The 27,635-nt window shown below is 35.3% G+C and overlaps 1 protein-coding gene across 1 annotated transcript; it reads left to right on the plus strand.

Moving 5' to 3' along the window:
• The first annotated feature begins 3,352 nt into the window (after window positions 1-3,352).
• On the plus strand, window positions 3,353-27,635 carry LOC124364791 (growth hormone-inducible transmembrane protein-like). Its single transcript, XM_046820543.1, has 8 exons — window positions 3,353-3,590; window positions 8,921-9,136; window positions 11,983-12,094; window positions 14,197-14,338; window positions 15,831-16,006; window positions 19,217-19,338; window positions 21,715-21,886; window positions 27,202-27,635. Exons 2-8 carry the CDS (start codon window positions 8,926-8,928, stop codon window positions 27,284-27,286), a joined length of 1,020 nt encoding a protein of 339 aa, XP_046676499.1. The 5' UTR covers window positions 3,353-3,590; window positions 8,921-8,925; the 3' UTR covers window positions 27,287-27,635.

Below are 27,635 nucleotides of genomic sequence, written 5' to 3' on the forward strand. Positions count from 1 at the left end.
TATCTATCTCTTAAGTTCAGACAAACTATTGTATATACCTTTAGGTTTATTACCATATTGTGCCATTGCAATTTCTTGATAAAACTGTAAATAAAGAGTATTTTGAATTGAATCACTTAAAGCCCTTCAGAAATTGGTTGGTATTTGAGGTATTAAATTCCCGATTTTCACACCTAAATTGGCAAATAATAGTTTAAGTTTTTAGTTTAATCTACCGAAGGGCTACAATAAATTCAGCAACAGACTCGCCTGGATCTTTTACCCGAAATGAAAATTTATGTTGATTAGTGTGAACATTTGGAGTAGGACATAAGTGGTTTTCTAACAAATCAACAAGTTCAAAGTATAGTTTTAGTAATAAATGTATCAGGAGTTATCAGGCTATAGAGAAGTTAATAATGCTTAAATACAGTTGTTCCAGTACAGTTAATTATAGTATGGGAGCTTTCAGTTCATTACTGTTTACTACGCTATAACTAAGTTTAAAGTTAAAAGGTTTTCTAACCTTTCTTTTGAATCAGCAAAAACTTGAAAATGTATGCTTGAAAAAGGAAATAATCCTGTATCGTTTATTCTTGATGTAAAGATAGCTTGTACTGCTGTAAGAGCATCGAGTTTATAAGAGCAGTAATTTCTTAAGTCAAAACTAAAATTTGTCACCAACAATGATGTCTTTGCAATTAAATACTAAACAAAAATAATTAATAAACATAGAACAATAACCTCAATTACCACGCGTCGTAAAACTATTGTGTCCACTCACAATAATTATTAGTATTAAATAAAGAAATATGATTAATACCTTTAACGCAAAACTGTAACTCTTTATTATTGAATATTTACAAACACGTCACTTATAAAAATCAATTTAAAAGTATAACATATGGCTTCATAGAGTATTACTCATTTACAATAGTTAGGTATCCCTACGCTGTTGGATAAAAATGAATTCTTTTTCAGGTCACTGGCAGTCTATAAGGGTAGAGGTCTGAACTTCAGCAGACATTGTCATGTGCTAGGCCCTATACTAGGAAATTCTGAGAGTTTAAACAAAATCTTGTTATCCTTTCTTAGTAATGTCTCTTTACAGCTTATGCAGGGGTGGGATGTTTCTAAGTAAAGGGAGTTAAGGACGAGAGAGCGTGTTTCATAGCAGGGCCTAGTAGCCTTATGGTACACTACTCGCTGTTCACTTCCTTTAGTCTTTTTAAAGTTATTTGGACAAGTAGCAACAGCACAACAACTCATTTTGACACTGCATAAATAAACTAAATCCACATCAAATCAATGAGGATCAACCTCAATTAAATCACTTCGGCATGTGCAGCAGCGTGTAAACGACATTGCGCCAATGTAACACATGTTCAACGCCAACACGGCCAGTCCCTGCAAGTTGCAACGCGGTGCAGGCGCGGTGGCGGTATCTGGCCTGATCAGGCCAGCGACGTCACGGCACCCCCCTCCCGCCACTCCGCCTGCCGTGGCGGCACCGCGCTGAGATCAAAGAAATGGCTCAGCCCTTGATTCTAGGCTCTGGTTTCATAGTGCCACTTTCTTTTCTCATAACCCTGTTAAGTTGTATATAAACTTTTGTAGAATGTGAATTGTTTAGCCAGACGGGAGAAAAATACTCAGCTGTATAGTATACCAGTCATAGAGTGAGATACGCAGAACTTATGCGTTGACTCCCAATATGACTCAGCTAGATAATATATTTAATTTTTTATTTAAATTTTATATATAATCCTGGTTCTGACTTAACCCACAGTCTTTTCTAGGTTGTTACCAAGAAAATTACTATTTAAATGTTACCAAGCGATAAAGTATAACTCCTAGGTATCCTAGGTACTTAGTATATTCATTGTGGTTAAGTTAAATATCTCAAAAACATACATTTAGTTTGTATTTGGCCGACTTGTTGCTGTAATAAGAGTAGGATACTTCAGACTGAGAAAAATAGGAGTTAGCTTTCATTTCCTGAAATATTATTTAAGGGTATGAGATCTCAAGTTAAATTAGTCTCAGTTTGAACCTCAGTGTTGGGTCGCTAAAGCAACATCATCGGCATAGATAAACTTCCATGACTACGTGTTAAAGGGAAATCAACGTTATATATGTTGAAAAGCAGGATAGCAATTGAGGGAGATAATCCTTCTGGATTATGAAAGGGCTCTCCTTTTATGCTCGAAGATCTTGATCTTGCTTTCAATCAATATAGAATTGAGACTCTCAAGACCCTTCTTTCAGACAGCATCATAAGTCGCTGTAAGATCCAAGAAAGCCAGATGTCTTGATTCCTCTCAAGAATCTGATTGTAGCAATTGCAGTTGTCAGAATTCGCAACTGGTAAAACATGTACGTTAGGATTGATAATGAAAGAGAGCCGAGTGTGAAGCTACTTTGCGTATAGATTATTAGCACAAACTTAAAGGTTTATTGGGAGGTAGCCTTCAGCTTGCTTTAGCTCTTAGCCGTGCGAATATCCTAGATACTTTACAAAATGTTGGTAGTCTGCAGAGTCTGCTATTTGCAACCACGTTATATTGGCTATAATGGCGTAAATTCGAAATATTCCTGGGGACAATAATTTAGCCCAAAGAAGACAACAAGATTTGGTTGTGATAAATTGCTTTAGCTGGGAGATAAACAGCGTTGAAAGTCCAGTTACCACTTAGTGAAGGATTAGCATGAGCCCAATGTCGTCCGGGATAGGGATTCTAGAAAATTATGAAGACTTTATCGAATACAACGCTAATATATGATCAATGATTTTAGTACAAAACTTTTATAATCAGTACTCCACGCATAAGATATATTCTTTAGTGCAACCAGACTATTACTGGTTGTAATTACAAGCTTAAACGGCTGTTTAATTGAAATTATATTTAAACAGGACTTTTTGTGCAGCTTAAAAAAAGTTAGAATGGTGTTGAGGAATCAATTGATCCTACATACAGTACTCAACCAATGTATCGGATATGTTAAAGAACGTGGAAATATGTTTGAAAAATTGAGGAAAGAATTATTTGCTATTCTAAAACGTCATTAACCAGCCCTTGTCAAACGGATTATTCCCATCTCTAGGAACATATTTTGAAATTCTTACCTGCGCAAAACTAAAGATTTGAAATTACGAATATAAGATAAATAAGTTAAAATTGTCTGACAACAAAATTTTACTTGACTATAATTGAGTATGGAAAGAACGATAAAGTGTAAACATGTACTCATAAATACCCAACTACTGATGCGAATTAAATTTAGAAAACCACATACAGTACTTATATTATGGCTAAGTGGTATAAATACCAAGCCGAAAAAAGCATATGTTTTTTTTTGTATTCTTTGAAAAAAAATCAGTGTTGTTTGTTGACGGATGATGAAATAGTTGCAAATTTAGTGTCTATCGTTTTTTAGTAAGAGTTCTAGAAGTGTCGTCATACGATTCGGTATCTGGCGAAGTTCATTCATTTGTCACGATTAGTTCAATTAAAAGTGCGACAAGAAGGTAATTTAGACTAATTGGCAACTTAGAAGCAGACCCAAAGGATCAGTCTATCCAACTTTTGTAATTCGGAGGAGGCCATTTAGTAAGTAATTATTATTTTGAAGATTGGAAAGTGCTGTTTAATATTTTCTCCTCAGTTTTATTTTTACTTTTACTTAATTATATTATATCCATGGTTTATTTGAAGGCCTTAAGTTTAAGGCTAGTTTTTGTTGTTGCCAGTATCCTAGGTTCAGTCTAGTAATCTGACAAATTGCAAATCAATAAGCTATAGTCTTCAGTAGACATGCAGGTAATCCTTTACTTTACCCCTTCATACAATTTGTCAATGTTTCATTAGGTTGCAGTATTATAAGCAAATTATCAATATTCATGATTATTGAAACAAAGATGATTATCGACTCATTGATATTCATGAGTGGGTATTTATTTACAATACCGTGACCATGAAAAATGGACTTTTTTTCATGGGTTGGGCATTTATAGCCAAGTATTATTATCACAGGTGCATATAAACTGGGGGGAAAGTATATCATTGTATTATATTTATGCCTTTCAGGCATTATTGCATTAAGAATGGAAAATAACCGACAAAATTTTGTCGAACAACACTTGGAGGGTTAAGGATCAGTGGCATCACGTGATCTGGGATTCGACTTTTGCAAGCTCGAGTTAATTTTTTTTCTAAAAGAGCAAGCAGTGCGCAGCACTGCGCAGCGGGCAGGCATCGTTGACAGGATTAACGTCATCATTTCAGTAAAATTGCCAGAGGTACTGTCAAAAACAGAGTTATCAGAGGATTTCAAAAAATCGTAACTCCTTTGATTTTCGTTGCTAACGAATTTTTTCTTCACTATTGTTTTCAGGAAAAAATTGTAGTTTTTCAGGAAAAAAAAATGAACATACCTTTCCATGGTCACGTTATTGTAAATTGATACCCATGAGTGCTGAATCCTTGATATAACTACCCAAATTATATATCATAGGTATTTCAAGAAACAGTATAGTTTGGCTGCAGTTTGATAAGCATCTTAGAACACTCGAATGATCGATGATATTAAATCACGATGAGAACAATTTAAATGCTGTCAGATATGTGTATTCTGATAATTAAAAGTACTATGTTGCTCAAACTTAGGGCTGAAGTATAAGCGGCTACCAATACAATCGAATGATGATTATCCAATGATATGGAATAATCAACATTCACGACCAAACCAAAGGATTGAAAGCAAAATGTCGGACCAAATAACGTAATAGATATTTCAAAGAACAATATGGTTGGCTAGTTTTCAATCTTAGAAATTAATGTACTTATAAATAATATAATTTACAAATTAACCCTTTGAGTGCCAGGGATCTCGCTACGAAACGATTTTAAAATCACGCTTGAGTGCCGAGAGTCTCGCTCTGAGACGACACGTTCCTACGCGAAGAGTGCTGGAGTCTCGGAACAAGACGATTTCTATTTCAATTTGTAGTACCTCTATAACTTATCCCATACTGAATAATATCATACAAAATGCCAATACAGTACATTAACTAAACTAACCTTTCAACTGTTATTTCAACTTTTAAACGCTGTTATGTGACGAAACAACTAACTAAAATACTTTCTCAGTTCGATCGCGATCGCTGTGTCGAGAAGAATAGCAGAGCGTTTTTGAGGTTATATAACTGCGTTTTTGTTAATTCAAAATATTTCCAAGCTATATTAGATATTAAAATTAATAAAAAAAGTGTTGACAGTCACTTCCGAGCGTCCATGAAGACTTTTTATTTTTTTTTTTCCCTTGGGGCGGCCTACTGCCATGCACTTAAGCCTCAAGGGCTTTTTGCACACCCCGGAAAAACACCATGAGGCCCACCAGTCTACTACTTCAGGAGTTCAACAAACCGCCGAAAACAACCTATCAAGTCCTCCTGGGAAAATTCACCACCCCTGTCCAAACTACCAAAGATGGCATACCGGTCTCTTGCTATTGCAGGGCAATCAAAGAGCAGGTGCTCAGCAGTCTCCTCCTGCTCATTACACCTACCACAGAGCGGATCCTCCTGAAGGATGCTGACTCTGTGAAGATGCTTCCTCAGGTGACCATGCCCCGTAATGAGACCAATAATCTTAGAAGACATTGATCTGTTTAATGAGAGATCACGCCCTGGTTAGCCAGGACATCAGCTCTTTCGTTCCCAAGAATCCCCTCATGACCAGGAACCCAACAACGGTTACATTGTTGATTCTGGCAAGGGAGGAAACGGCCTGATAGCAATCCCAAACCAGTTTGGATTTGATCACGCAAGAATCCAGTGCCATCAGCGCTGCTTGACTGTCGGTGGAAATATTAATCGTCTTGCTCCTATATCGCAGACGAAGATTCTCACGAGCACATTCCATAATAGCTGCGACCTCCGCTTGAAAGACTGTCGGATATGGACCCATAGGGACCACCAGCTCCCTACATGGTCTCACTCTTTTTGTTTTAGAGCCGTCTGTGAACCATTCGAGCTCTGCTGGTGGAAGAGGTTTCCTTCCCTCTGACCAATCATCCCTAGAGGGTAAAATAATCCTAAAGGGTTTGTCAAAGGAAAATTTGTGTGACATCTGATCAGAGATCATGTGCAGAACATCCTCTTGTATCAGAGTGCTAATTCTGCAGTGCCCATCTTTGTTGTGGTGTTTGTTTCAAAATTGCCTGAATAAGGTTATGTTTATGTTTTGAGTTTCGTTTTAGTAATTATTGTTATATTACACATGATTTTGCATTGTTTTAAATGGCTTTTATCATTAAAGTATTAATGTTTTGAAAAGAATTTAAAAAAGCTTTTTATAGTGAAAAATAAACTTTAACTGAATACATTCTTGAAGCTCTTTTCTTATTGGGAATTATATATTAATTTAAACAAACTCTCCAATAATATAAGTTTTTATTTTTGTGAGGCCTTTCGTACTCAATGAGAACATCTTCGGACCCACACAACTGAATAAAAGTAATAATAACAATAGTAACATAAACAATTTTGTACTAAATAAAAACATGTCATTAAAAATACAAAGAGATAATATTCTATGACAGGACAGTATGTTATATGTATATATTAAAAAAATAAAGTTGATCTTTACTTAGATCAAATAAAGTAACGGTGAATTTTGAAAAGGCCCAGGTTCGTTGTTTACTAGATTATTTTGGTCCTTTTTTATAAAAATTGTTTCATATGCATCGAGGAATTTTTTATTGGTAATTCTTGAGATTGGAAACAGTGTGTGAGCATCGATGCTTTCACACGGAGTGGCTTATTTCAGTGTTTAGTGCCAAAACGCGTCACGAGTTAGTGTAGTGGCCAAGTACTCTGCATTTATGGCAGTTCTCGCATCTCATCTCAGCTTGAATACAAGTGTGTTTTATTTCAGTTCTGATGACATTAACAATGTTTTACTGTTAAAAATACGGTGTGAGTTCAAGGAAATGTTGTGGAATCAAGAAACAAGGATTGGCTGATCCCCTTGTAAGCCTTATTCTGTCTGTCATCATGGGCCACTGGCCTGTGCGAGGATCTTCACAAAGAGAATAAGAGGAAGAGTAATAACTTTTTTTAAATTTCTACCGTCTTGCCTCAGTTTTGAGTGCAGTAGCATTAGATAAATCTAAATTGATAAAGAAACCTGGAACTCAAGATGTTAATAAACTCTAAACTGTTTTGCCACTCTTTAGTCTCTTCTGCATCACCTTAAATCACGAAAAAGCAAAGCATTTTAAAAATATTCTTCAATGATGCTGTTTCATCAAGAGACTACTACTGAGTGAGCCGGGGGAACTTGAATCGCAAACGTCAAAACTTGCGTTAGCCGTCCAAAAGGATCTTGCAATATCGCTGCCACATCCAACAGCTTTTATCTGCATTCCATCAGTGTTTTGTGACCTGTCTAAATCGCGCCAAGACCGATCGTCTCGAGTTACCGTGATTAAGCTTGCGCAATTTTCGTTCATGTGAACCACTTCTATAGGCCGATTAGTAGTAAGAGCTCTGATATGATACAAGTGGCAAATGTATCCCCTTTATGCTCATTATTTAATAAACCATATCATTGGACACACACCACCTCCTGCTTGTCTCTTAGCCAAGACTTGAAATCAGTTCCTATGTTTTAAACGCAAAAATCCGTTTCTTCAAAATTCGTCGAGATCATTAGTGAGATAAGGAAAAGTTTTAAATAGTTTCACCATTTTGCCGCATATGAAAATGAAACACCTGTATTCAAGCTGAGTTTAGACGCGAGAACCGGCAATAGACGCCAAAGTGTCGAGGCCTAGGGCACTTCTCGCGCTCATATTGCGTTTTTACGCTAGATACTGAAATCAGTCACTCATAGTGAAAACACTATCTTTTTCTATTTTTATTCATAATGTTAATAAAAACTGTCGACCGTGAAATTACTATTTTTGTACCATAAAAACTGTGAAAGAGCTGTGAATTTGATGATTAAGATTGAGTGGAACCCTGGTTTGGTATTTGGGTAATGGCCTCTAGAGGCCTATACTAACATGTTAGTATACAAAAATCTAACTCACTACAATGTAACATAGACTGATAACACAAAGTGGGTACTATAAAGTTTTTATGTACTATTGGTTATTAGACTATACATATACATAATAAATATATAAAATTAAAATAACATTTACAAACGGTCACGTGATCTGAGCTTGAATTTGGGTACAACTCTACTATTTAGATATTATTTATTATATCTCTATTATTTATTATATCTATACTATTTTGAATTGAATTGAACTATACTATATTTTGGTGGGTGGTATTTTCCTGACCTTAAATCACGTCCTTGATCACACAACGTGATCTGACATCGGAGAAGTTGGACGATCTAGGACGTGATCTGAGGTCAGGAAAACACTGATAACAGGTTATATAATGTAATACCTCAACACATTATTTTGTAATAGGTTATTGACAAATAACAGTATTTCCCAACTTTAGTGGCCATTACTCACCATACACATATTAAACTTTGTTTGAATTAATTTGGAACTATAATGTTAAATTTAATTACGTTAGGCCCATAGAATTTTAAGACTGTACTATAGTGAAGCTGTATAAAAAAGTAAATTTGTATAGAATGATTTATTTGAATGACCTATTTGAATCAGAATAGATACTAATTTCAATAAAATCGTCAATCGTCATATAAAACTTATGAAGTAAGTCAACTACCTACATTTTTGTTTTTTGAAGTTTTAATGAATACCTTAAATGTGAAATATAATCTTGATCAGTAATGGTATGACCAGGAGAGTAGAATACTTTTCAATAGTGCTATGTTTGGAGCGTATTTAAATATATTAGACTTAGTTTCATGCCAAGAAGTAAATTTTATTTTGTACTGTTTGTTTGCAGGCCCAATGATGTTGTCCGTGGCAAGAGTTTGCCGTGCATCATTGCCATTGGCCAAGACATCACTGATCACCACCTCCCACTCGCCAGCTTGTCCTGCGCCTCTGAGGATCCAGTTGTGGCGGAGCTTTACCAATGAGGGCCGAGACCCTTTTACTAGGACTGGGAGAAGGAGGAGAACACTGAAAGAAATCGCTATGCAACCCACTGAGGGTGCACGTAAGTGGTTTTTATTCAAATTATAGTTTATATGAGTATAATATAATTTTTAAATTAGCTTGTATTCAGTCAGTTGTTTAATTTGGGTCTAATGTTTTTTATTTTTTATGAAATTTTGTAGTAATGTAGATGTTGTTTGTGCTAAAAACATACTGCTCAAATTATTATTTTTACAAATGTTGTGATCAAATTTGGTTACTTATTATTAAGTGCGTTACTAAATTGTCTGGTTATGGTTCATGCAATTGCCTGAAAAACCTGCATTAAACTAACTACCCCATAAAGTACCTATAATATCAGGGGGTCTGCTCTGCCTGGACCCCTGTGTTTGAAGCAAATGGGCATATGCTTAACCCTCTGAGCGTCTGTATAATTTTGTGTAATGTATACCTGTTTTGTGAGGTTTACAGGCTCTACTCCTAGTAAAATGCATAATAAATCTAAATAGTAACTTAAATATAAAGTGTTATGTACCACTTTTTTTTGCAAAGAACTGTGCTTTCAGACTGTGTAGCTATGAAGTCAGAAAAACAAAATTTTTAGTTTAGAAATAAAAAAGTAAAGAAATTTGCAAAAAACCATACACATGTATTTGAAATATTACACATTCAAAATTCAGAATAGCCAAATTGTTGGAAATTATATTCTATCCTAAAGACAGAAATATATAATGTTTAACGGTTATATTAATACAATTTTGTCATATATCTTCTCTGAAAATGTGTATAATTGAAATTTTTTCTTACTTTTTATACAGGGTGTCAATTAAGTCTGGAACCTCTTTTTTAATTTTTAAACCACAATATAAAAAAATACCAAAGTTCACACGTGCTTACTGGTGATAGTAACGCACATATCTGCCCAATTACCGACCAGATAATCCCTTTGGGGGGCGGTCCACAAGGAGTCAGACAAAATTCTTAAATAGCAGCATAGGTCAAGTTTGGTATCAAATTAAAGGTCTTACTTAGCAGAGTACAATGCCGCAAACCGGACTTAAAAAGGTGGATTCATTCAGTAGTTATAGCTATTTGAATTTTAAAACAATTGAACAATGTAAATTATTAAGTATTACAAGTAAACACCAATTTTTAAGTACCTGTGATCAAAGTAAGTGTTCAAAATGTTCCCCTACCATCGTCTGGCAATGTCCTAGGTGGTTGTAAAAGCCATCCACTGCATTTTGAAGGTAGTCACGAGGAATATCTTGAGCTTCTTGGACTATGAGATTTCTTAGGTGCGCCAAATCTCGAGGCTTAGTACGATAAACTTTATCTTTGAGGTATCCCCAAAGAAAAAAATCCAGCGGAGATAAATCAGGGGAACGAGCAGGCCCTCTACTGCACCATGTCTTCCAATCCATCTGTGAAGGAATATTGTATCCAGGTATTCTCTAACAAGGAGAGCAAAGTGTGGTGGCGCGCCATCTTGTTGGAAATAAATTCTTTGAAATTGTCGACCAAGAGCAGCTTGTAGTGCAGGAATTATCTCATTTTGGAGCTTTGCTAGATACGAGTCACCATTTAAATTACCATTGATAAATAATGGGCCCATAATTTGGTTTCCTATAATACCTGCCCAAACGTTAAGTTTCTGTGGATGCTGTGTATGACTCAATCTGCCACTTTCACATTCTAACAGTAGTTGTGTTATTGGTAATAATTATTGATTCCTGGCTTCGATTACTACATTGTCAGATGATGGGAGGGGAACATTTTGAACACTTACTTTGATCACAGGTACTTAAAAATTGGTGTTTACTTGTAATACTTAATAATTTACATTGTTCAATTGTTTTAAAATTCAAATAGCTATAACTACTGAATGAATCCACCTTTTTAAGTCCGGTTTGCGGCATTGTACTCTGCTAAGTAAGACCTTTAATTTGATACCAAACTTGACCTATGCTGCTATTTAAGAATTTTGTCTGACTCCTTGTGGACCGTCCCCCAAAGGGATTATCCGGTCGGTAATTGGACAGATGTGTGCGTTACTATCACCAGTAATCACGTGTGAACTTTGGTATTTCTTTCTATTATGGTTCAAAAATTAAAAAAGAGGTTCCAGACTTAATTGACACCCTGTATAATACTAAATATACCAGAGATACAACATCTAGAATAGCCTACTTGTAGCAAATTTTGCCATGAACAAAAATACACATTACTGTAAGTATTTTTAACAGTTCATAATATTTACATATATATATATATATATATATATATATATATATATATATATATATATATATATATAGAAAAGTCAAAATATGAATATCTTTTATTTATTTTAAGTAACATATATGTAAACTTTAAATAATTTTAGTTTAAATTAATAGGGCTGAAAACCAGGAATTTTTACGGTTTAAAGGAACATAAGCAGACTTACATTGAAAACTACCTTCTAGGGTCTACTAATTGAAAGAACACATAGAAATTGACATATTTTTACATATAATTGGAAATTTTCTATTGCAGTGCACTGAAGTATTTGGATTATGAAAATTTTTAAAATGATGTATAGTATTATATGTTCAGATTTGAAAAACTCCAAAATCGAATCCCAGACTTAGAGATTTTAGTACATCTATTTTGTAAACTGCATGAAAATATTTTAAAACTGTTCTTACAAAGGATTGGTTTTGCTGGAAAACTATTTAGTTAATTATTGTACGATAATCTTGCAATTGATTTGGGGCACCTTATATAAAGCACCCTAAATACAAATTATTAAGAGTGCATTTTAAATTGTTGTTTATCTTTGTAGACTTGCCAAGAAATTATGTTGGCTTGGCAAGGTTTAGGCTCTAAATTAAGAAATTAAAATGAAATGATATGCAATTTCAGCTTTTGCCATTGGTCGAGCTGCCGTGGCTGGGGGTGCAGTTGTCGGACTAGGAGCTCTTTGCTTCTATGGTCTCGGCCTAGCAAGTAGACCAGGAGCCATTGATCAATCCATGTAAGTATTCATGTCATTCTTAAATATTTGAAAAATACCTGTGTCTTCAGTATGATCATATTTGTATTGTTATTCTTGTTAATATAGGTTGCTTAATTTTAAGAACCTGTAAATGAATTGAGATATATGTATATACTATGTATCTAACAATTATTAATGTCACGTCAATGTTAGTAAAGTTGTTGAAATCATTTATATTTATAAATTTAAATTGACAGTTGGAGTGGTACGGGGAAGAGACATTGACTTTGATAGTAGGAGAAAAATCACTCGTATTACTAAATTAATGGAAATAAAAATTGGTGTTGTAGGAAGTGGGTTCTTGTAAAGATATAGGATGAGTTGAATAAAGCCTATTAGGCACTCGTTAGAAGGCTCTACTTGGATCTAACATTTGCAACTAGTAAATCTGAGAAGTCTTAATTTTTGTTGAATAAAATTCTGGCTCAGAATGCGAGTGCCTACTTAAGTAAAATTTATAAAGTGCTCTTGCAATTCAAGGTGGAAAGAAGCGTACATGTCTGAATAGTAACCACAGCTGACTGGTCCCTTCCGCACCACCAGCTCAGCTATTTCTCAATTTGTACAGATAGCTCATCATCATACATTTTTTATAGTTTAGATTTATTTCATATATTCATAAAATGGTAGAAACCAAAGTGGTAAGCTTTGAATTGGCAGAGAACTTATAGTTACTAGAACTTCGTTAGTATAGTAAAATAGTTTTCAGTCATGTTGAAGAAATCCACTTTACCAAATTATATTTGATTGAAAACCGTTCCAATGTAAGGTAGATACAAATATTTAGTTGATGTTTCCATTAAATGCTCATCCATTTTTAATGTGAGATTACATCCTGTATATTTTATTTTTAACATTTCTACTAGGTGCATCGTCGTTCCGTTATCACGGGTCGTCGTGAGTCGTGATAACGGAAACGTCTGATGATGATGATGATGACTAGGTGCATAAGTATATACAGATGGTTTATAAAAAAAAACAGTAAAATGACATTTTTTTTTATTGCCACAAAATTGATGAAACTATGGCGTTTTCAGGGAATATGATATTATATATAGTGTGTTCCAAGTTTTATGCACATGAAAGATCTTGGAAATATAAGAGATACAGCAAAGTTGAATTGACAAAGTTGTGATTAATGATTGGTTGCGTTGTTCATTCGCTGCGCTCAAAAAACTGTTATTGGTCAAAATATTCAAACTGTCACAGTTCTCTTATTAGTACCTTAATGTAACGTTTTTACATAAAAGCTGCATGAAAATATTTTTGTTATAATATTTAAAAACTGGAAGAAATTTCATAGTCTTGATACCTGCTAGTTTAGTTGCTTGCTTCCGTTCACCCAATATGGATAGACTGATGAGCAAGAACTCATTTTTGTATAGGATGTGGCCAGAGTACGTGAAGGAGAGAGTGAAGGCTACTTCTTGGAAGTTTCCTTTTTCTTTCAGGCTACACTTACCTTGGAAGTTCCATAATCCTGATAGCTACCAGTGCAGTTGTTTGCTTCCATTCACTCACTATGATCAAATTGATGAGCATAACTTAATTTTGTATAGGATGTGGCCGGAGTATGTGAAGGAGAGAGTGAAGGCTACTTCTTGGAAGTTTCCTTTTTCTTTCAGGCTACACTTACCTTAGAAGTTCCATAATCCTGATAGCTACCAGTGCAGTTGTTTGCTTCCATTCACTCACTATGATCAAATTGATAAGCATAACTTAATTTTGTGTAGGATGTGGCCAGAGTACGTGAAGGAGACAGTGAAGGCTACTTCTTGGAAGTTTCCTTTTTCTTTCAGGCTACACTTACCTTAGAAGTTCCATAATCCTGATAGCTACCAGTGCAGTTGTTTGCTTCCATTCACTCACTATGATCAAATTGATAAGCATAACTTAATTTTGTGTAGGATGTGGCCAGATTACGTGAAGGAGACAGTGAAGGCTACTTCTTGGAAGTTTCCTTTTTCTTTCAGGCTACATTTACCTTAGAAGTTCCATAATCCTGATAGCTACCAGTGCAGTTGTTTGCTTCCATTCACTCACTATGATCAAATTGATAAGCATAACTTAATTTTGTGTAGGATGTGGCCAGAGTACGTGAAGGAGAGAGTGAAGGCTACTTATGCTTACCTTGGAGGCTCCATAGTCCTGACAGCTGCTAGTGCAGTCGCTTGTTTCCGTTCACCCACTATGATTAGACTGATGAGTCAGAACTCATTTTTGGTAAGATCTGGTCTGTTATATATAACAGTAAATAATAATCTTTATCTGTAAAATTCTTTTAGAATCTTAAATATATGTTAAATACAAGATTTTAAATCAATTAAAAAAAAACCTTTACGCAGTGTCTATGTCAGTTGCAGTGTACAGTTCATTCCATGTTTCCATGCTTGCTTTACTTTAGTATTGAATACATTTTTTTCTTTCAAAAAACAAAGATGGCTTTTCACTTCTTTGAACATTGACATAGCAAATCTGAGTTGCGTGATCTGATCATCCGACATCTAAAATTTCAATAGAGACTTCCTCCTCTTCTGTGTTAGTACATACACAATCAATTGACAATTGGGATATTGGAGTTTTGTGTGTGGATGGAACTCTAGTCATATTGTGGCTCCTTAACATTTCCACTAATTTTGTCTCCTCTAGATTTACGGTTAGACAGTCAATATTTATGTTACCTATTAATATTACAGGCTGCTCCATGTAGGAACCATCTCCAATGCTTGTGAGAAAATCTCAAGAGACTCTTCCAAATTACCACTATTATAAAATTACTAGTTATTGAATTTGGTTATTTCTATACGTATTACTACATACTTAACAAACTTCCTGATTTAAAAACAGTTACAGATTACTGTGTTATGTGTAACCAAGAATATAAAATACACTAACTGGTTTAGTTTTGTTACTGTTGAAGTAAGTGTGGTCAGTAAGATTGATCAGCTAAACTTTAAAAGCATTCGTAGCCTTGATAAAAAACATTTAAGATCACAAGATACACATATTATTTTAGAGGACATATTTATGTAACTACACAACAAAAGTTAGCAATTGTCTGTCTGGTTACCATCAAGCAACAGATATTCGCACATAAGTGCAGCCAATATAGGTGGAAAAGTATGAATATAGACATAGAAAATAAGAAGTACAAGCTAAGCACTTTTTAAAAAACTACGATAGTTTGTGAACGTTGAATCAGCTCCAGTTCACATTAAATCAACCCTTCCTACGTGGTGTACGATAATTTGTTAACTTGCCTATCTTTTTCTGAGGAATGTAACGCAGCAAGACCCTAATCCTAATTATCTTAGCCTATGGTTCTAAACTAGAACTAAATGCACCAAAATATGTTTTTAAATAATTGTTCACTGTCTTGAAACATTTCACATTTATGGACCCTTTAAAATATCACAAGATAAGCTGTTAAGGTGACCATTGCAATTGCAGTCTAGAAACACAAAGTAACAAGGTGTTGAATATCTTAATTTACAAGTAGATGAAAATTTACTCTGAAAAAAATCATATAAAATAACCAGGCTAGACCAGTTTCTGCTCTAGTTACGAATTAAAGTTTTATAGATGTTTATGACATGTGGTTAAAATATCTATTCCGCCGTTCAAAGTACTTTTCAAACTTTATATGGTAGTTCTTCTTGTACAAAGTTACTTTCAAATAAAATGTGATATCAATTTTGTATTACCTGTAATGCAGGCAATCGCAGGAACCATGGCAGCAATGATCGGATCCGGGATGGTTGCCCGCAGCATCCCGTACCAACCTGGGTTCGGCACTAAACAGCTGGCATGGATGGTGCACACTGGAGTGATCGGGGCAGTCATCGCCCCCATGTGTCTACTGGCTGGCCCGCTTGCTATCCGAGCTGCATGGTGAGTCGGAATGTAGTGAAACAAACTATTGTTTTCCCCATAATTTTTAACCTTGTCCACTTTTAAACCCTTATTTTGTATTGTAGCGTTATGGAACATGTCTTATTTCAGAGATATTATTAATATGCATTGAAGCACAGTAGGTTATTTTTTTCAATTTTTTTTTTTCAAAATATTATTTAAAAAAATGATGTTGAACAGGTTTGAGAGTTTGTGTAATAAACTATAAAAATATTTTTTTTTAACATTTAGATGTGTATTAATTTTATCTTTAAAAAATATACCCTATTATTCTACCAACTAAAAATAAGGTAATAAAAGTGCTTGAGGTTTAACCCATTGCGGATCGTATTGTTTTGGCGCGCGGGCACAAATTAATTTATGGTCAGTAGCTGCACGAACAGCAATTGTGCGCCACATCGTATCGTGCACTATTGTATACTAGATTCAGCTGTGAAGGTATTCGTTCAGATGGAACATGGGCCTACTGGGGTATCCATGATGTAGGAACGATAACACGCGAGCAAGGTTCCGGGGTGGCAGGGATGATGTCTGAATCATAGCCTAAATAAAGCGGCTCGGGCGAAGCGATTACAATATCCGGGCTATTGTCTAGACTAAACCCGCCAACATGTACGTCTGCATCGATTTTTTTTTTTTTTTCTTCCCTTGGGGCGGCCTACTGCCATGTACTTAAGCCTCAAGGGCTTTTTGCGCACCCCGGAAACACACCATGAGGCCCACCAGTCTACAACTTCAGCAGTTCAACAAACCGCCGAAAACAACCTATCAAGTCCTCCTGGGAAAATTCACCACCCCTGTCCAAACTACCAAAGATGGCATACCGCTCTCTTGCTATTGCAGGGCAATCAAAGAGCAGGTGCTCAGCAGTCTCCTCCTGCTCATTACACCTTCCACAGAGCGGATCCTCCTGAAGGATGCCAACTCTGTGAAGATGCTTCCTCAGGTGACCATGCCCCGTAATGAGACCAATGACCTTAGAAGACATTGATCTGTTTCATGAGAGAAGATCCGAAGCCACCTTGGAGGAAGGTGACTGTAATACAATTCTACTCACTCTCAAACCCGGATGCAACCTCCACCTTCTCCCATGCTCCGCGCGAATCCATTTCGAGACAACCCTAGAGGATTCACACCTTGGAACACCGCAGAACGGTTGAGGGCCCGTCATAATTGTTGCTGAGCCCTGGTTGGCCAGGGCATCAGCTCTTTCGTTCCCAAGAATCCCCTCATGACCAGGAACCCAACAAACGGTTACATTGTTGATTCTGGCAAGGGAGGAAACGGTCTGATAGTAATCCCAAACCAGTTTGGATTTGATCACGCAAGAATCCAGCGCCATCAGCGCTGCCTGACTCTCCGTGAAAATGTTAATCGTCTTGCCCCTATATCGCAGACGAAGATTCTCACGAGCACATTCCATAATAGCTGCGACCTCCGCTTGAAAGACTGTCGGATACGGACCCATAGGGACTACCAGCTCCCTACATGGTCTCACTCCCAGAATTCCAGCGCCTGTGCCGCTTTTTGTTTTGGAGCCGTCTGTGAACCATTCGAGCTCCGCTGGTGGAAGAGGTTTCTTCCCCTCTGACCAATCATCCCTTGAGGGTAAAATAATCCTAAAGGGTTTGTCAAAGGAAAATTTTTGTGGCATCTGATCAGAGATCATGTGCAAAACATCCTCCTGTATTAGAGTGCTAATTCTGCAGTGCCCACCGCTGCAGCCCAACCAGAGTCCCATCTGCTGAAGACAGTAGGCACTCCTCCTAGCCATAGCTCGAATGACAATGTCCAGGGGGCGAGATTAAGACAACAGTCCAGAGCCGCGCCTGGCGCACTAGGAAAAGCCCCAGTGATAGCAAGGCAGGCCATCCTTTGGATACCCGCCAGACGAGCTACCACCCGTCTTGGCCTCCGTTTTTGGCCACCATACAACAGCTCCGTACATTAGTGCAGGTCTGACCACGGAAACATAAAGCCAGTACAAGAGCCTCGGCTTCAGTCCCCAGGGCCCACCTATCACACATCGATCACCTGCATCGATTAGTTGTGTCACTAACCTCAAAAGTATTATAATAACAACTGAGGAAAACACCCAATCAGAAGCGCTAAAAAGCAGAGAGTAAACTCATATGAATGATTTTTCAACTTCAACATACAACTGCGATCTGTAGGATATTTATAAAACTTTTGAAAACTCTAGCTTTTGCGACCTGAGCTCGTCATCGTGACGTTAGGCCCGGCCGCTGCGTGACGAGCCCAGCATAAAAGTCAGTGATCCGCAATGGGTTAATGTAGTTCTCAACACTTTCAATGCCAACAACGTCATTTGACGTCGCACATGAAATTCTTTTGACTGCCAACATCTTTTGACTGTGCTGAACTTTACAGTAATAAAAATGCATTAAAACGTATGTAGATTTATGCATTGATAGTCATTCGCTATTTCCCTGTTTTTATTTCTTACTCTATGGATTATGATATTTGAAATGTTTTTGGCAGTCACCTAGAATATCGGAAAAAAGTGTATTGTTTACAAACTCGTCGCAGTTTCTGCGGCCAGGTGGTCGTTCTGCTAATTCGTAGTCTGCATTGTTATTGATTTGCTTGCTATTACTTTAGTTTACAAAGATAGTTTTGTGAGTAAATACAATTAATTGTAACAGTATTGAACAATCAAGTGCTAGAAAAGGTACAAAGATTTTCAAATGACAGTGAAAGTGATGATTTATTCCAAGATGCCACACAACCGCAGTAAGACAACATTATTTTAAATTTATTAATAATTTAGTCTTTAATTATTTTGGTTTACTTGTATTTAGCTATTCATAAAAATTAACAGTGAAATGTTGTGACACCAGGTACACAGCTGGTGTTGTTGGTGGCTTGTCGGCAGTGGCAGTGTGTGCTCCAAGTGACAAGTTTCTGAACATGACTGGTCCACTTGCCATCGGCCTGGGAGTTGTATTTGTTTACTTGTATTTAGATATTCGTAAATATTTACAGTGAAATGTTGTGACACCAGGTACACAGCTGGTGTTGTTGGTGGCTTGTCGGCAGTGGCAGTGTGTGCTCCAAGTGACAAGTTTCTAAATATGACTGGTCCACTTGCCATCGGCCTGGGAGTTGTATTTGTTTACTTGTATTTAGATATTCGTAAATATTTACAGTGAAATGTTGTGACACCAGGTACACAGCCGGTGTTGTTGGTGGCTTGTCGGCAGTGGCAGTGTGTGCTCCAAGTGACAAGTTTCTAAACATGACTGGTCCACTTGCCATCGGCCTGGGAGTTGTATTTGTTTCCTCACTTGGTTAGTATTTGAAAGTTTTACCAATAACAGTTTTACATTTGTATGAAAATTTTAAGTTACATTAAAAGGTCAGCCCACAGTTCTACTATCTATTTCAAAAGTAAAATTTCAGTAAACATGTTTTTAGCTGGTTACACTTAATAAACTTTGAGAACCTAGCTGTCTATATTAAATGTTTTTACTAGGCATTTCTTAAATTGAGCAAATATCCTACTGGGAAAATTATTTACCAATCAAACAGTACTCCTTTAATCACAGTATTCCAAATCAGTCTACTTATGAGCTTTTATTGTGTTAAGGTTTGGTGACACAAGTTTCAGAGTAACAAGAAAATGGATTATGGAAATTAATGTTAGTATACAAACACAAAAATGCATTTAGAAAAGTCAGTAAAACTTAATTTTGTGTTAAAGTGATATCATTGTTACATTTACATGAATTACTGGATCTTATTAATACTTGGAGTATGTTACTTTTATTTATGTTTTTGGACACAGGTATTAGTAGAATAAACCACATTAAACACAAATAACTAATTTGTAATGTGCCAACTCCCCCCAAATTGTTGTTCAACATTTTCTTGTTGTTAATAAAGATTTTAGTTTAGGGTGCTTGATAGTACTTCATGATAAATATTTGTTAGAAAAACAGCCAGAAAAGCTCATAATATAAATTATTTGGTTATTTGAGTGACTTATTGGCGAAATTAGAATTGTATTTAGTAAAATAGTTTCCAGAAACAAAATTTCCAAAAAAGCCATGATAAAAATATACTTTAATATGTAAGTGGTTTTTTTGTCTGAGCATCAGCGAATCTTTTCAGTCGGGGCTGGAGAAATTTAACTTCTGTTTACCTGTCTGTGTCGATATCTCTAGAACAAGCTGACCTATAGACTTGAAATTTTGTGTGGAGCTTCATTTCTATTTAGACAAAACTGAGTTCAATGATGGTATATGCTCTATGAGCATTGGTCTTGAGGGTAACTACAAACAAACTAACATTTATTATTAAACATTGCTATAAAACCCAGCTAGAGGGGGCTAAGCTTCAACGTTATGGGCGTTACCTAATGACATCCTGATAGGGCATGGTTCAGATAGCCAGGCAGCATTTGAGGTGTTGAACTCTTGTGTATTCAACTCCAAACTTGTCTGGGATTGCTATCAAGACGTTTCTTCCCTTGGCAGAATCAACAATGTGACTGTTCGTTTGGTTCCTGATCATGAGGGGATTTCTGGGAATGAAAGAGCTGATGCCCTAGCCAACTTGGGTTCAGTGTCTAAAAGGATGGGACCTCAACCATTCTGTGGTATTTCTAGGTGTGAATCTTTTAATACTCGAAGTGGGTTCATGCTGAACATGAGAGAAGGTGGAGATCCAGTTGGGAGATTGAGCAGAATGGTCCTTCAGTCGCCTTCACCCTGGATGCCGTCTGACCTACTCTCCTTAAGTAGATCTGTGTCTTCTCGGGTTATGGGTCTGATTATGGGACATGGTTACCTAAAGAAGCATCTTCATAGAGACAGCATTGCTCGAGAGGATCCACTCTGTAGAATATTTGATGAGCAGGAGGAAACACCTGCTCTTTGAGTGTCCTGCAATAGCAAGGGAGCGGTACACCATCTTCGGTTGTCTGGGCAAGGGTGGTGAATTTCCCCAGGAGGATCTGATCAGTTGTTTTCGGCGGTTTGTAGAACTGCTGAAACTGTAAACTGGTTGGCCTCATGGTATATTTGTGGATGCACAAAAGGCCCTTGAGGCATAAGTGCATGGCAATAGGCTGCTCCTTAGAAGAAGAATAAGGGTATTATGATTTATCCCACTTTTTGAAAATCTTGTTTATGTAAGAGTGAATGTTGATGCAAAAATTCAAGTCTCTACAGGTTAATTCGTTCTCGACAGAAAAAGAGAAAGAAGTGATATTTCTCCAGCCCCCCCGAAGCCTACCTTCCCTAATGCTAAGCTAATAAAATATCACATCTGTGGGTGGTACAGAATTATTGATGTATTTTATTAATTTAACATAACTTGTATCATAACAATATTTTATTTATTGATATATTTGTTCATTTTGGACTAATTACAATTTCTGCTGTGTAATTGTATATAGAATAAAACAAATTTTCTAACTTGGATGAGTTTTAAATGTTACTTAAAGGAATTTTATTTTTTTATCAGGTTATGCATTGTATTTTATAATACGTTGAATGCTTGTATCCCATTTAGATAGCATCATCATCCAAATATTTCAAATATCACCATTGGGTGCGCCAGTGCGTTGTATCACTGAACAATGGCAAACGTCCAGAAAAATCCTACATTGTAATAACTTTTTTTAGCCATAGAAAATCTCTGATGACAAATTATGTTGACAGGTTCCATGTTTCTGCCACCCACAACTGCTCTTGGAGCTGGTCTGTACTCCATCTCTCTGTACGGAGGCTTGCTGCTGTTCTCTGGGTTCCTGCTCTACGACACGCAACGCATCATTCGAACCGCCGAGACCTATCCTCAGTACTCTGCTAGACCGTTTGACCCTGTCAATGCGTAAGTATTAATTAGTTTGTCATTGGTGGACACAACTATAATAGGCATCCAATGTACAACTTGCTTTCACGGACTTCATACACAGAAAGTTTACAAAAGGGTGTCACATACTTCTGTACGTGATAGCATTCATCATTCCAAACAAAAAATGTCATATAAACATAGGCAGTAGCGTAGCCAGAAATTTCTTTCGGAGGGGTCCGAAACCGGGGATCTGGGGGACGTTTTGTATGTTATTTGCCAATGAGTTCACTGGTAAAAGGTAAAAATATGGAGCTTTAGTAACTATGCCTTAAAGAAAGTGGAAAGATGTAATAGGTAAATTCAACTCTCACAGCAACTCTAGTACCACAAATTTTCTTGTATAGCTACAGAAACTTTACGAAGTTCGATTCTGGCCGAGTAGAAGGCACCAATGTGATGTTGCATTCACTGGATAAGAAATAAGAACAAAACAGAGCTTCACTCAAGTGTATAATTGACACAACTATATTCCGTGGAGAAAATGAAATACCCCTTCGGGGACATTGGGCCACTGACGGCCGAAACCCTTTAGGAAAGGTGGGCACTTTTCTAGCGTTACTCGGGTACAGATCAAACTAACGGTCGGAAAATGCACCGGAAAAACTCTACTGATTAGAAGTTCGGCTGCTTTGGATTTCACTGATAGAGGTATTTATTAATGATTTATAATGACGATTTTTTTTGTATCATTACACTGTAGACGAGTACATAATTATCGGAAAAAAATCAAAAAATCACTTTCGGTCGGAAATAAAATACACATAAAAAACTCTAATGATTAGAACTTCAACTACTTCGGACTTCAGTTATTGAGGTAAACGTGGTATTTTTGATTGCGTTAGGGCGACGACTTTTTGTTATCATTAAACTGTACTCGACTAACTATATATATATATATCGAGAAAAATATCACTTCCGGTCGTTAAATACCAAAGAAAAGCTCTCTACAGATTGAAGTTTTGACGATTTTGGATTTCGCTGGTTGAGTGGTTGAGGTAAAAGTAGTACTTATAATTATGTTACGACATTGATTTTAGGAATTAATTCAACGCCGACTAATAAATATATAATTATCAAGAAAGAAAAACAAAAATAATCACTTCCGATCGGAATATACTAAGGAAAATGAAATAATACCACAGTCAGTGAAATCCAAAGTAGTCAGAACTTCTTATCAGTAGAGTTTTTCCGGTGTATTATCCGACCGGAAGTGATTTTTCAATTTTTATTCGATAATTATGTAGTTATTAGTCGGCGTTCAATTGATACCCAAAATCAATGTTCTAACATAATTCTAAGTACCAGTTTTATCTCAACGAATCAACCAGTAAAATCCAAAATCGTCAAAACTTGAATCTGTAGAGAGCTTTTCCTCAGTATTTTCCATCCGGAAGTGATTTTATTGTTTTGTTTCCCGATAATTATATATGTATTAGTTGGCGTTGAATTAATACCTAAAATCAACGTCCTAACATAATTCTAAGTACCCCTTTTACCTCAACCAGTGAAATCCAAAATCGTCAAAACTTGAATCTGTAGAGAACTTTCTTCGGTATTTTCTGTCCTGAAGTGATTTTTTGTTATGTTTCTCGATAATTATATATGTATTAGTTGGCGTTGAATTAATACCTAAAATCAACGTCCTAACATAATTATAAGTACCACTTTTACCTCAACCACTCAACCAGTGAAATCCAAAATCGTCAAAACTTGAATGTGTAGAGAGCTTTTCCTCGGTATTTTCCGTCCGGAAGTGATTTTATTGTTTTGTTTCTCGATAATTATATATGTATTAGTCGGCGTTGAATTAATACCTAAAATCAACGTCCTAACATAATTCTAAGTACCAATTTTACCTCAATCACTCAACCAGTGAAATCCAACATCGTCAAAACTTGAATCTGTAGAGAGCTTTTCCTCGGTATTTTCCATCCGGAAGTGATTTTTTTCTCGATAATTATATAGGGACAGTGTACAGTTTAATGATAACAAAAATCGTCGTCCTAACTCAACCGAAAACACCACGTTTACCTCAATCACTGATGTCCAAATTAGTTGAAGTTCTAATCAGTAGAGTTTTTCAAGTGTATTTTCCGACCAAAAGTGATTTTTTATATTTTTTTCGATAATTATATACACGGTTTAATGACACCTAAAATCAACTTCGTAACTTAATTCTAAGCGGTCATTTTACGTCCCCAAAACGAATTTGAACGAAGTGGTCGCTAATTTAAACTGTTCGCCGTGTTACGGTTCAGGTTACTTTGCCCCGTCACGTGACTGCGCCCTATAGAAATACCGTGATTACACTACACTATCCGAAAAGCCTAGCCCAAAAGTATCGTTTGATACTTTATGATTTAAACGAAAGGACAATTATATTTTTAACAATGGTCACTTTCATCAATTAAATCAATCAATTTAATGTTTGTAGACAAGAGTAATGATAACTCTCCTTTTTTCTCCTGCTCCATGCTTCATTTTTTAATGTCTTAAAATTTCGGGGGGGGGGGGGTCCGGACCCCCTGGACCCCCCCCTTCGCTACGCCACTGAACATAGGTGGAGAAATGTCTCGTTTAGCCGCTAGCCGCCATTTTGTATTTTTTTATTAAAAAATTATCTCTAAAAATAGTTAAACTAAAGAAACTAAATTTGGACTTCAATAGGCCTATAAATAACACAATTGTTTGTAAAGTTTGAACAATCACCATTTTGGATCAAAAAAAAAAAAAAAAAAGTTATTTGTCATCAGAAATTTTCTATGGTTAAAAAAGTTATTACAATGTAAAAATAAAAAAGTCCACTAATGTTAACAAAACAATTTGGAATATCATTAATAGTGAAACAAAAAATAAAAAAGAAAAGCAGTCACCTAATATTGTACTTAAAAAGGATGGTATTCTTATAGAGGATCCATACAAAGTTGCAAATATTTTTAATAACAATTTTGTTGAAATGGTTGATACTCATGTTATCCCTAATCTAAGTAAAAATTATGTTCAAACAGAGGATTCGATACAGCAAGTAACGGAATCCAGATTTATTTGTAACACAATTGATGATAAGACTCTACAAAAGATAATTGATTCAATAAAACCTAAGTGGTCAGCAGGGTATGATGACATACCCATGAAAATTGTTAAGGAAGCGAAATTACCACTAATTAAACCTCTTTTACATGTAATTAATGCATCACTCATAACTGGAATATATCCTTCTCAATTAAAAGTTTCTAAAGTAATACCAGTACATAAAAAGGGGATTGTACTGATCCTCTTAACTACAGACCATTGGCTATTCAACCGTCATTATCTAAAATATTTGAAAAGTGTGTGCTGATTCAATTAGTTGACTATTTTGAAAACAATAAATTACTTGACATTGATCAACATGGATACAGGAAAAATAGATCCACATTAACTGCATTAAGAAATTATATTGAACACATTTTAGAGAACTTAGATGAGGGATACAACATTGTTGGCGCCTTCCTAGATTTGACCAAAGCATTTGACAGTGTTGATCATAAAATATTACTAGAAAAATTAAAAAGCTATGGTATCATTGGTAAAGAGCTTAGCTGGATTAAGTCGTACTTGGAAGGCCGTCAGCAGTTTGTTAATGTTAAGTATTTAAATAAAAATAATCAGCATGATGTTAGGTCTCATACAAAAAATGTGACCTACTCTGTCCCACAGGGGTCAATATTAGGCCCTTTCCTGTTCTTGTGCTACTTGGGGTGTTTACCTAATTATCTGTATGATATAATTGAGAATAGTAAATTTTGTTTGTATGCTTATGATATAAGCTTGTGCATTGCCGATATGGAATTAGGTACAACTAAAAAGAAATGTAATGAATCAGTTTCATTGTTAAAAAGTTATTTAAATAACAGAAATCTTTTACTCAATGATAATAAAACTACTTTTATACAGTTTACTTGCAAAAATGTTGAATCAAACAAAATTAATATGAAAAACCTGGCTAAAGAAACTAAATTTTTAGGGCTACATTTGGATAATACACTTAATTGGAACATTCATGTACAAAAAATATGTAACAAAATAGGTTCAGGAATTTTTGCACTAAGAAGGCTAGCACCTTTTTGTAATAAACAAACCATGAAATCAGTGTACTATGCCATGGTTCATTCACATATCGCATACGGGATTGAAGTGTATGGGGGAACAAGTGCTGTAAACCTGAATAAAATTTTACGTCTACAAAAGGAGGCAATTAGGGTGATTCTAAAACTCAAAAAAGATGAGTCATGTAAGTTATATTTTAAAGAGCTCGAGTTTATGACTGTATACAGCCTCTATATAATTATATAGAACAGTATTATATGTAAAAAATAATGAGACTAAATTACCACGACAACTACATGTTCATGATTATAATACTAGGAACAAAAATAACTTTGTAATAAAACAACATAATAAAGAAAAATTTAAGCAAAGCCCAACTTATATGGGAATCAAGTTTATGGGGAACCTGCCAGGTAGCATCAGGAATGAAAACAATAGTGTTAGATTCAAAAATAAATTAAAACTGTTTTAATTGATTTATCATGTTATAACTTTGAAGAGTTTTACTCCCAGAGCCATGTATTTTGATTTTGATTTCTGAAGTCTAGTGGAATTAATTATAATTTGGTAATAAAATCGATTTAAATAATATTAAACCTATTTTTTAACTATGTTAAGATTTTGAAAATAATTTACATTAAAAGGATTGTATATATGTACAACTAATATAACATCACCTTGAATTTATTTATTAAGAATGACGCATTCATGTACATTTTATGTATGTCTTGAATAAAGATATTATTGATTGATTGATTGATGGCGTATCAAGTTTGAACTTATTTCAGCATTTAATTCGCCGGTTCATGATAATCGAAAAATTCTCAAGGGATTTACATATATTGATATCTCAAAAACCAGTTGTTGAGACACACAAAATTATTTAGGCTGTAACATAAATTTTAGGAAATCTGCTTTTTGTCCAAATCTAAAGTAAAAAAGTTATGAATTTTTTTTATTTGAACTCATGCATTATTGGAATGAAATGGTGTACCAATCTACCCTTTAGAACTTTGTTGTTTTCGGTAAAGTTATGTAGAAATGTTGTGTAAATGCTACCATGAAAACAATTGCAATTGTCCGATTTTGTATAAATATATATGTACAAAATGCCACTTGTAATGTTAATAATCTTGATTGCATTATTTATTGTAACTGATTTTGTTTAATATTAATATTTAACTCTTTTCATATTTTTCCAGGTCTATTTCTATCTACATGGACACAATCAATATTTTCATACGAATTTTGGCCATTCTTATGGGTGGTGACAGGAAGAGGAGATAAACATTGAACATGTGAATATGATATTAATCAGTTATTTCAAAAATTTTCAAAATGTTTCATGTTGTTTAAAAAAATATTACTACTTCACTGCTGTACCAAAATTGGATTTTACTGGTATATTAAGTTTTGGGTTTAATATTACAAATTAGCCGAATAAAGTTTTGGAATTGAGATTTTAATCATTTCTTTAGCCTAATTAATTTATTGTCCATTGTATAAAAGTATGTGGAAGTAGATTGTAAATTACGTTAGCTTTATAGTACTTTTAAGATCTAACTTTAAAAAGTGAAAGACTGTGCTTTAAGATACTGATGTAAATATTGAATAAAAATACAAACAATAAAATTAT

The sequence above is a fragment of the Homalodisca vitripennis genome, chromosome 6 (genome assembly GCF_021130785.1).
Source record: "Homalodisca vitripennis isolate AUS2020 chromosome 6, UT_GWSS_2.1, whole genome shotgun sequence".
In the NCBI taxonomy this organism is placed as follows: Eukaryota; Metazoa; Arthropoda; class Insecta; order Hemiptera; family Cicadellidae; genus Homalodisca; species Homalodisca vitripennis.